This window comes from Camelina sativa, chromosome 5, assembly GCF_000633955.1.
Source record: "Camelina sativa cultivar DH55 chromosome 5, Cs, whole genome shotgun sequence".
Lineage (NCBI taxonomy): Eukaryota > Viridiplantae > Streptophyta > Magnoliopsida > Brassicales > Brassicaceae > Camelina > Camelina sativa.
In genome coordinates this window covers 32,574,645-32,585,765 of record NC_025689.1, presented here as the reverse complement: position 1 = coordinate 32,585,765, position 11,121 = coordinate 32,574,645, and the positions used below count along the sequence as shown (strand labels likewise).

Here is an 11,121-nt window from a genome sequence, read left to right as displayed (position 1 = left end):
TTTTTTTTTTTTTTTTTTTTTTTTTTGTAATTTTAATATTGTAACAAAGAAAACTTTATAAAATTATCTAAATTCACAATTTGAACAAACATAATAACTTGCATAGATGTGTCCACTGAAAAAAAATCACAAGTTGCTTAACGAAAATGAAAATTTAAAGCCATGAAGGGTTAGATCACAACTAGAAGGAAATAAAGAAATTTCCAAGATTTAAAGAGAGAGGAAAACGTTTTCACTCCTCGTCATCTTCATCGATGGCTTCACCAGCTGATTTAAGTACACGAATACGGTCAATCAAGTTAGCTTTCTTCTGGTCATAAGTAAGCCTCTTCAAGTTAAACCTCTTATGCTTCTTTAGAGATTGCTTCTCTTCCTTTCTAGCTAACGGGTCAGCTCGGATCGCGGGCATGAACTTTCTTGTACAATGCCCTCCATCTCATTTGCTTCAATGCCTTTCTTCACATACTCACTGAAATGAGTTTGAAATATCTCGGGCTCCTCTTCGTTTAGAGTCTGCGGAAAACGTTTTGTTTGCTATGTACACCAAAAAAAAACAGAACAGAAAACAGAGACATTCTAGTTGTTTTCTGGATTTAAACCTTCATGTAATCAGCGACATGACCACTGTAGATGTATTTGGCGTGAGTTGTGGAATCAAGCTGTTTGCTTTCTTTGGAGAATCCAGGGAATCTTTTGTCGCAATGAGGTATATCAAGACCACCATCAAGATCACCCTTTATTACAACAAACATAACAAGCTAAGAGCCGTGGCTATGTAGAGAAAAAAATAAACATTGGCTTCCGGCCTTTTATTTTAAAAAGAATTTTAAGACCCTTATTTTCTTATATTTGTTAATTATGTTATGGCTAAATAGAAAGTTTTATTTATATTACAGAAAAAAAAAAAAAAGAAAATCACCATTGTTTAAAGCTTTCACTTTATCTTTTTGCCATGTCTTACCTTGTTTTTCTTCTTCTTCAGTTAAAATAATAGAAAAAACTAAATATTTTTCATGTTTGGTTTCTAAATCCAGTTTGTAAATCTCATGTTTTGATACTTTTTGTTTTGAATTAAGGCCTTTTTTTTAGTATTGCTTCTGGTCCATGTAACTCTTGGCACGGCTAAAATTGAACATTATTGAAACATTTCCTTGATACACAAGAAACAAAACAGGAAGCGTTTTTTTATAGGTTATATACCTCGAGATTTCCTTCATACTCTGCATCCATTTCAAGCATTTTCAGGACACAGCGAGCTAGGAGGAGTCCAGTACAGTATGCTAACCAATCATTACATTTACAATAAACAAAAAGGCAAGTGATCGATTCAAGAGATTTGAGAGAGAGAGAGAGTAGTGTTCTTTAACATATAACGTAAGAGCAAAGCACCTTCAGAATAGTTTGTAAGACCAACATGAAGCCCATATAGTGGCAGCTCGTGAGCATAAGCAGCAGCGATAATTATATCGCCAGAAATGCTTGCAGATACAATCTGTACATCAGCTTTTTTTTTATTAGACAACAATGCGGTTACCTCTTCTTCTCCTCAATTTGACCTGATACCTCATTGAATAAGGCCTTGAATTCTGGGACTTGACGAGGACCTGTTGATTTTTTTGAAAGACACATGTTTACTTTTTTGATATCTAAAAAGCTTTACAAGACATTACGATCGAATCTCAAAAACTTTCATACATACGAAACCAAACGTGTAAACCTAAGAATGTTTCAGTACTGTAGCGGATCATATCAAGTGAGCGAGGACAGAATTCGTATTTTGCTACCTATATAAAGCGAAATAGGTGATTGAAATTAAATTACACTTTTTTCTTTTGCGTCATCACAAATTATATATGAATGTTAGCACAATTCCACGAGACGAGTAAAGTAATTTTTGGAAATTACAAGAAGTAAAAAACGAAATAAAAGTTGGAGCCTTTACGCTTCTGAGACATCAACGTTGTTCAAAGCTTCTTCTGGTGATGATAATGATGATGATGCATCATCATCTTGGAGACTTTCAGAAGTTTCATCAGAGGGCTTAGATTCATGCTTAGCAGCAGCTTGCAAAACACGGCTTCGAACATCTGAGGAAGAAGGTGAAGTTGGCAGGCCAACACCATTTGTCTCAAGCTTTCCTGCAGCCCATGAGAAAGCCTGAGCTCCGAGTTTCACTGGAGCAAACAGCAGCCTTGAAGAAAAAAGAAGAAACAGTCTATGTTAATACAAAACAGAGGTTTTTTTCTCAGGTTTCGTAATGAACAATGACGGCCTTTTATACCTGACGTCTTCCTTGAAGTCTTCGGAGTCATCATATGAAGAAAGTCGTAAATATACCGTCTGCATAATGTTTGAGACTTGAGAAAAAAAAAACAAAGAAAGATATCGGGTAAAGCATAGAAGTCAGTCAATGGTGAAGGATATAAATACCAGACTGAGGCCAATGACAGCTATGAGTTGCAGAGTTTTCTCCCATTCTGCGAAAGAGAGAGCAATCATGTTAGTGCAAAGTGGGAAGTGAGGAACTTGATGTTGTGGCGAGAAGGAGAGATTCTAAGGGGGAAATGAGAAAGAATTGAACGCACCAAACAAAGCATACAATCCTGCGAAAAACCCCTGCATAGATCTCCTCGGGTTAGTCAGGATGAGATTAATATTTTACAGGAGGAAGAAATCTATAACTAGAAGCATACCACACTAACTCCAACTAGCTGCAACGGAGAAGGATTTATGTCCTCAAGAATCGCCTCAGCTTCCTATAGAATTTAAGATTTGTTTAACTTACTGATAAAACGAAGGGACCGAGAGTAGTTTTGATTTCACCCAAGCAATATATTAATATAGTTAGGCTGATAGTAAAAACAGTGATAGATACCTCGTTGAGGATGGTAAGTGTTGTCTCAGGTTTCAACTCTTTTACACGAATACCTTCCTTAACCCATGATCTAAACCCACCTTGCACCAAGTATGGTTTCTGTCACAATATAAGCAACCAATGAATAGCTTATTTAACAAATGTTTTAAGGTAACTGTAATGCTCAAAGTGAATTAGTCCCAAATGACTTGCCTTAATCCCAACTTTTCTCAAAGCTCTTGCAATACCCTTCGAACGAGTTCCATCAGCATCCATAACAATAACCTTGGACCTGTCCTATTAGTAGCAGGGTAAGCAAAGTTTATGAGAAGTCAGCACACTTTAGAAACTGAAACATCACCAATGAATTGCTTGGGCATGCACAAAACCACAGCAAGTTATAAAAGAGGCATGAAGGTGGATACCTGAACTGCTTTCAAGTTTTTGATGATTACTGCTGTCAAGATATCTTCAACTTCATTTCCACCTTTCAGTAGCCGTTTAACAGCACCGTCAACCTTAAACATGAATCAAGAACAAGAACCATAAAACTGTGAACAAAGGAAAGTCTTCTATCCTACTTGATGGTACCTTGTATGATCACTAATTTCTATTGTAGTGATTGCTGAAACTTCGTTGTGTTCATAAATTACATATGTGGATTTTATATATTTGCTGTACTCAACAACAATGAGGAAGCTGAAACCAACCTCAGGCAGTGTCACGCTAGAATATCGAAAACGAGCGGTTCTCCGCAGATCAGGGATTCCATCTTTCTCTCTCAAGGCCTTCAAAAAGACGGTAGCCAGAATGAACATTTTTTATTTCAACTCAAAGTCCTTGATGAACATTATGTGAAAGAAATAGCCAAAAGGGTTTGAAAAAGTTATATATCATGAAATGGGTTAGAAACTTAAGAGCATCTTACTTCAGGCCTGACATCTACAAGCACTGACTTTTCTCTTGATGTTAAAAGCTCCAGAGTTGACTTTGGAGACAAATCTCCAGCATATCCACCATATGTCCAAACCCGATATAGAACCCTGCAAATATCTGGTGGAAAATATAAATTCTTCTATACTACATTGTCCTCTCAATAAAGGAAAATTTAACATCCATCCAGGGTAAGAAAGCCGTGTACCAAAAGGTTCCTGTGGTGCCTACGAAAAGAAAAAGGTGAATGATTGGGTCATCTGGATCCAAACCCAAATTTCTCTCCAAACCTCCAATGGCAACAGATACCTGTCATCATTATGCTGTTAGAAACATGTAGTCCATCAAAATATGAATGGAACCTTCAGTATATAAGACAAAGTACCTGCTGCAACACAGCTCCCACGGGACTCAATACTTTTAGAGCAACATCTTCTGACGAGTTAAGAGCACTCTTGACATTTGGAGGAAGTAATTCTTTTGCTGACCCATAAGAGTACACAACAAACGAAACTCCATTTGTTACAGAACTCTCTGCAATACCAACTGATTGCCTCAACAGATCAATGGCAATAACAGCTGCTCTGTTTGAAGCTTCCTTCAAGCCAGTAGAAAAACTTGAAAACTTGTCTTCAGCTATATCTCCTGTTTGGTCTAGTGTAGAAAATGCTCTGTTAAATGCACTATCTACAACTTCAGAAGCATTCTTTGTAATGGATGTCACAGACGAGGAAAAGGAATCCAAAGTGTTCTTTAAAGCATTCTCTCCTTCGTTAAGTGATGAGCTAAAGGACTCCTTGACACCAGAAGAAAAATCATCAATGCTAGCTTTCGCATCAGGAAGTGAAGAACTGAAAGAGTCTTTGACACCAGAAGAAAAGTCATCAATGCTAGCTTTCGCATCAGGAAGTGAAGAACTGAAAGACTCTTTAACACCAGAAGAAAAATCATCAAAGCTAGCTTTCGAATCAGGAAGTGATCCTGGATTCAGATCTAGTGTATCCGGAAGAGAGACTGAACTATCAGGAGATATATCAACAGTAGATTTGGTTCCTGACTCAACCGACTCTACAAGGCTACTGGTCTTTTCGGTTAAAGTCTCAGCAGAAAGGCTTTCAACGGGGGAAACATCTGTTACAACAGCTTCAACAGGGGAAACATCTTCCCCATTTTCTACAGATGTCAGTCCCTCATCACTCACTACAACAGCTTCACTCATGTCATAAACCATGCAGTTTACTCTGTCCAACTCATTCTGGCACAAACTTCCAAATGTTGATACTGGTTGTTCTATTTTCTCGATAGTATCGATAAAGAAACTCCCAGTGGCTTGAGGTAAGAAACTCTTCTGCAGGTGTGTACCATTAGAGATACCAAGGAAGGCATTATCACCAGAACTGTATCTGTGAATCAACTCTCTCCTAAAGGAAGAACAGCCTCGCCAATTGCCAGGCAATAAAATCTGTAGAAACAATCCGTTATGAGGTAACAAAGCATATACACCACAGCCCTAACAAACCATATCATCCCAGATCCCAAAGTAATCATTTTTATCTAGCAATTAGCTTATTAGCTTCCATTAATCTCACCTGAGAATGGTAATGGCAGCTTGCGGCTGAGCACAGGGGAAACATTTTGGTCTCGACAAATTTAATCAGTCCTGGTTACTTCTAAGCAATCTCATAGCTTTTACAACATACCGGAAAAAAGAAACAACAAATCAATAAGCCAGAATAAAGAACCTCCCAAGGAGAACAAAACAAAAATCACATACCATACAGTGACTCAAAAGACAAGCAGACTCCAGAAGTAGATTTAACAACAATGGGTTTCGTCTAAAACCTACAACAAGAAAGACCCATTATCCAAATTACCCCTGGGAACCTTAAACAACAAAAGAAACACACAGAGAGAGAGAGATGAAATGCAGCAAATTTATAACCTAACAGGAACAAGGTGAAGGTCGACGATGATGGAGTATCATGAGAAGAGTGAACATGAAAGCTGTTGTTAATGGGCGATTGTATTGAGGCGCGTGGATTCGAAAGAGATTGTGTCGCAATTTGGATTGGGTGGAAGAAGATAAGCGTAAGAGGATCGTGTGGCTTGTCAAACTACATCTCTTTTGTCCTTTTAATATTTGATTGGGTCAATTCTGTAACGTTATAAAACTAATGGGGTGAAATGTCAAAGTTATCAATAACTTATACCCTTTTGCATAAATTACACATTTTCCACGTGTCGTAATGTAATTGTTTTAATTCAGTAGGGTTGAGTCGTAGCCAATTTTTTTTTTCAACTCATCTTTTTGGTTAGTTCGTGAATTTTGCATCTGATCGATCATCTCTGCAACTTCAAGGTGAGTTCCCTTCTCTTACGACTTTATGATTCGGTTCGTGTTCTCTGAAGATTTCATCTTTCTGGGTTTCTTGTAATATGAATATTCGATTTGATGCTTCTTTAATTTTGCTATTCTCGCATGTCTCAGATCTCTGGTACTCGGATTTGTTTTCAATCGGAATTTGTGAGAACTTTTGACTCAGTGATGTTGGAGATTGTTTTTAAGGAATTAAGAATTTACTATACTGCATTTGGGATTGTATTGCTTTTTAAAGTTCCTTAATTTAACTTTTTTCTTTTGTTAGATTTTGTTGGTTCCATATTTGATCCGTGAAGCTGTAAACAAGGGAACCTACTCCGCCTGGTCTTGAGTTTCAGATGGATCTGCATCCACCAGGTGAGTTTCTTTTTCTCACTCTTAGGTACTTTTTATCATGTTTGGTTGGCTAATTTTGTAATCGTATTTGAGTAGGTGGTTCAAAGAAGACATCTATAGTGGTTGTCACTTTAGACTCTGGTGAAGTCTACATCATTGCAAGTCTGTTATCTAAGGCTGATACTCAAGTTATCTATATAGATCCTACGACTGGTATCTTACGGTATAGTGGGAAGCCTGGTCTTGATAACTTTAAGTCAGAGCGTGAAGCGCTAGATTATATCACGAATGGATCAAGAGGAGGTGTTAGAAGCTCAGTTTATGGTAGGGCAATACTCGGTTATGCTGTGTTGGGCAGCTTTGGGATGCTTCTTGTTGCAACCAGGCTAAATCCAAGTATTCCTGATTTGCCTGGTGGAGGATGTGTATATACTGTCGCTGAGAGCCAATGGGTCAAAATACCACTTTACAATCCACAGCCTCAAGGAAAAGGTGAGATCAAGAATATTCAGGAGTTGACAGAGCTTGACATCGACGGCAAGCACTACTTCTGTGATACTAGGGACATCACTCGGCCCTTCCCAAGCCGTATGCCACTGCAATCCCCTGATGATGAATTCGTGTGGAATAGATGGTTATCCGTGCCGTTTAGAAATATTGGGCTGCCTGAACACTGTGTCATTCTTCTGCAGGTTCGTCCTCCATTAATGAATTGATGATGGTTGATCTACCTATATGGTTTCTGTTTTATGTGAAGTTTCAAAAGCATAGAAATTGATATTTTAAGATGATATGACATCGTATCATGTCTTCTTATTTGATGTTAATTATAGGGGTTTGCAGAATATCGACCTTTTGGGAGCTCAGGTCAGCTAGAAGGGATTGTTGCTCTAATGGCCCGTCGTAGCAGACTGCATCCAGGGACTCGTTACCTAGCTAGGGGCATTAATTCATGTTCTGGCACAGGTGAGATGCTCCTTCCTCTCTCTTTATTTCTTTGTTGTTCCCTTAGAACTGCTATTAGTTTTCAATTTTTTTGGTTGGGCTCTCTGCCTACCAAAATCTGGGTATCTGTATTAATTTTTATTATTTTTTATGGCACCCTTAAAAGCAATGGGTGTCTGGAAGAAAGGCAAACATTTGATGTAAGTGTGGCTCTGGATATGACTAGGGCCTAATTTAGAAGTATATGTGTAGTGCAGGTAACGAAGTTGAGTGTGAGCAGCTTGTATGGATACCTAAAAGGCATGGTCAAAGCATTGCTTTCAACTCGTACATTTGGCGACGTGGCACCATACCAATATGGTGGGGTGCAGAATTGAAGATGACTGCAGCAGAAGCAGAAATTTATGTGGCAAGTAAGGATCCTTATAAGGGCAGTACGGAGTATTACCAAAGATTAAGCAAGCGATATGATACTAGGAATTTAGATGCACCAGTTGGGGAAAACCAGAAGAAAAGGGCGTTTGTTCCTATAGTGTGTGTTAACTTGCTAAGAAGTGGAGAAGGGAAATCAGAATGTATCTTAGTACAGCATTTTGAAGAATCAATGAACTTTATCAGATCCAGTGGAAAGCTTCCTCATACTCGTGTTCACCTGATAAATTATGATTGGCATGCCAGCGTTAAATTAAAGGGGGAACAGCAAACCATTGAAGGATTGTGGATGTATCTAAAATCTCCCACTATGGCAATAGGAATTTCTGAAGGTGACTATTTGCCTTCACGTCAAAGACTAAAAGATTGCAGAGGTGAGGTAATCTGTATTGATGATATTGAAGGTGCCTTCTGTTTGAGATCACATCAAAATGGGGTAATACGCTTTAACTGCGCTGATTCTTTGGATCGAACAAATGCGGCTAGTTTTTTTGGTGGTCTTCAAGTGTTTGTAGAGCAATGTAGAAGGCTGGGAATATCACTTGATACTGATCTTGGATATGGTTATAATTCTGCTAACAATCACGGGGGATATAGTGCTCCTCTTCCACCGGGATGGGAAAAAAGAGCTGATGCAGTAACTGGAAAATCGTATTATATAGATCACAATACAAAGACAACAACATGGAGCCATCCATGTCCTGATAAACCATGGAAACGACTTGACATGAAGTTTGAGGAATTTAAGAGATCAACTATTTTATCTCCTGTGTCTGAGCTTGCTGATCTTTTTCTGCAACAAGGTGATATCCATGCAACCCTCTATACTGGCTCGAAAGCTATGCACAGCCAAATTCTCAACATCTTCAGCGAAGAATCAGGAGCGTTTAAACAGTTTTCTGCTGCACAGAAGAACATGAAAATTACGCTACAGAGAAGATATAAAAATGCTATGGTTGATAGTTCACGGCAAAAGCAGCTGGAGATGTTTCTGGGAATGAGGCTTTTCAAGCATCTTCCATCAATTCCTGTTCAGCCTTTACATGTAAGCAAATTAGCACGATTTCAGTAAACTTCTTCCCATCTCCCAGCTCACCTTTTTCCATGTATATTTACTGCTCTAAAGTATGATTCATGTTTCTTGCGCGTAGATTTGTTTTTCATTTATTTTGTTTATTGTGTAGATATTTGATTCCTAAGAGCATAACATATTTGTTGATGTGTAGACTCTACTATTTTGTTGCTTTATATATTCCTTGTCTACTTCTCACTGTAAAACTATTCATGTCAGGTACTTTCTCGACCATCTGGTTTCTTTCTGAAACCTGTACCTAGCATGTCCGAAAGTTCCAATGATGGGTCCAGTCTGCTGAGTATCAAGAGGAAGGACGTAACTTGGGTACTTCCACTTACCTCGTAGTTCTTATTACTTAAAGACTTGAGCTAAGAAGATTTCTTACTTTTTGTATATATTGCAGCTATGTCCACAAGCTGCAGATATTGTTGAATTATTTATCTATCTCAGTGAGCCTTGCCATGTATGTCAACTTCTATTGACCATATCACACGGTGCGGATGATTTGACAAGTCCATCCACTGTGGACGTGAGAACTGGACGCCACATAGAGGACCTTAAATTAGTTGTTGAGGTTAACACTCTTTTAGGTCTTGTCCCTTCTCTTTTATTGTTTGGAGGAGATCATGTAGACTTACATGCAGGTTAGTTGGACTGGATTACTGATTGCCTGTAACTATGTTTTCTGGATAGGGTGCTTCGATACCACGCTGCGCGAATGGGACAAATCTTCTGATATCCTTACCAGGGCCAATTAGTTCTGAGGATATGGCTGTTACTGGAGCTGGTGCACGTCTTCATGAAAAAGATACGTCAAGTCTTTCACTGTTGTATGATTTTGAAGAACTAGAAGGACAGTTGGATTTCTTAACCCGTGTAGTTGCGGTTACATTTTATCCGGCTGGTTCTGTTAGAATTCCTATGACTCTTGGTCAGGTACTTACTAATTAAACTGTGAACTGATGATTTATCTATTAGCTTCATCATGCTCTGAACTAGTTAAATTTTATCGTTAACCATCATCAAAAGAAGTAAAAAACAAACAATTTTTTGCATTTTGTTTTGCTGCAGATAGAAGTCCTTGGAATTTCTCTTCCATGGAAAGGAATGTTTACTTGCGAACGTACTGGAGGAAGATTAGCTGAACTTGCAAGGAAACCAGATGAGGATGAGATTCCTTTTTCACCTTCTTCTGACTTGAATCCGTTTGCAGCAAAATCTTCACAAACTGAAACTGTCTCCACACCCGTACATCAGAAAGATCCTTTTCCCGGTAATCTGCTTGACCTTTTAACAGGAGAGGACTCGTCTTCTGACCCCTTCCCACAACCAGTGGTGGACTCTGTTGCAAGTGGAGACAATGACATGCTTGATTTCTTAGACCAAGCAGTGGTTGAATATCGCGGCTCTGAAACTGTTCCTGGTGGATCTGTCCCACAAGATAAAAGGCCCAAAGAAAGTGGTGTTCATCTGTACATAAATTGTCTAAAGTCTCTTGCAGGTCCAAACATGGTATGTTATCTAATCCTTTTAATTTAACTTGGAGGGAGAAATTGGTATCGGGAGATGCAATTACGTCCTGCCAAAATTATGTCTGATTGTATGATTGTTTCCTTGGTTTAGCTATTCGTCTCACATGTCATCTCTCTTCTTAAAGTTCCACTTTAAAGGGTATAATTCTTGCATGTCTGACATAACACAGGGGAAGAAGCTTGAGTTTGTAGAAGCTATGAAGCTGGAAATTGAACGTCTACGTCTCAATATATCAGCAGCAGAAAGAGATAGGGCACTGTTATCTATTGGAATTGATCCGGCTACCATTAATCCAAACTCTTCATACGACGAGTTATATATTGGAAGATTATGCAGAATAGCAAATGCACTTGCAGTTATGGGCCAGGCTTCTCTTGAAGATAAAATCATAGCTTCTATTGGTCTAGGGAAGCTAGAAAATAATGTGATAGATTTCTGGAACATATCCGGAATTGGTGAGGGTTGTGATGGTGGAATGTGTCAAGTCCGAGCCGAGGTCAGTAAAAGTCCAGTTGGGTTTTCTACCAAGAGTTCAGGAGGAGAGTCAGGCTCAGTGTTCTTATGTTTCCAATGTATGAAAAAAGCTTGCAAGTTTTGTTGTGCTGGAAAAGGAGCTCTTCTGCTTTCAAAATC

General features: G+C 38.6%; 2 protein-coding genes and 1 pseudogene across 2 annotated transcripts in view; 1 reads left to right on the top strand and 2 right to left on the bottom strand.

The window, feature by feature from the left end:
• Positions 233 to 1,629, bottom strand: LOC104789791 (annotated as a pseudogene).
• Positions 1,790 to 5,899, bottom strand: LOC104788231. The gene is made up of 15 exons (XM_010513951.2): positions 5,730 to 5,899; positions 5,562 to 5,629; positions 5,377 to 5,473; positions 4,173 to 5,249; positions 3,996 to 4,096; positions 3,783 to 3,897; positions 3,565 to 3,642; positions 3,280 to 3,372; positions 3,068 to 3,151; positions 2,876 to 2,974; positions 2,694 to 2,756; positions 2,586 to 2,616; positions 2,431 to 2,477; positions 2,282 to 2,340; positions 1,790 to 2,191 (listed from the first exon to the last, which is right to left on the bottom strand). The coding sequence occupies exons 3-15, from the start codon at positions 5,419 to 5,421 to the stop codon at positions 1,939 to 1,941; spliced, it is 2,145 nt and encodes a 714-aa protein (XP_010512253.1). The 5' UTR covers positions 5,422 to 5,473; positions 5,562 to 5,629; positions 5,730 to 5,899; the 3' UTR covers positions 1,790 to 1,938.
• The window catches only part of LOC104749366 (probable phosphoinositide phosphatase SAC9), a gene marked incomplete in the record, with an annotated part of 11,593 nt that continues 6,545 nt past the window's right edge, over positions 6,074 to 11,121 (top strand). The window contains 11 exon segments of the mRNA XM_019246166.1: positions 6,074 to 6,146; positions 6,276 to 6,311; positions 6,433 to 6,524; positions 6,600 to 7,195; positions 7,337 to 7,469; positions 7,706 to 8,925; positions 9,172 to 9,279; positions 9,359 to 9,529; positions 9,649 to 9,891; positions 10,027 to 10,467; positions 10,658 to 11,099. Coding sequence (XP_019101711.1) covers positions 6,506 to 6,524; positions 6,600 to 7,195; positions 7,337 to 7,469; positions 7,706 to 8,925; positions 9,172 to 9,279; positions 9,359 to 9,529; positions 9,649 to 9,891; positions 10,027 to 10,467; positions 10,658 to 11,099 — 3,373 coding nt within the window.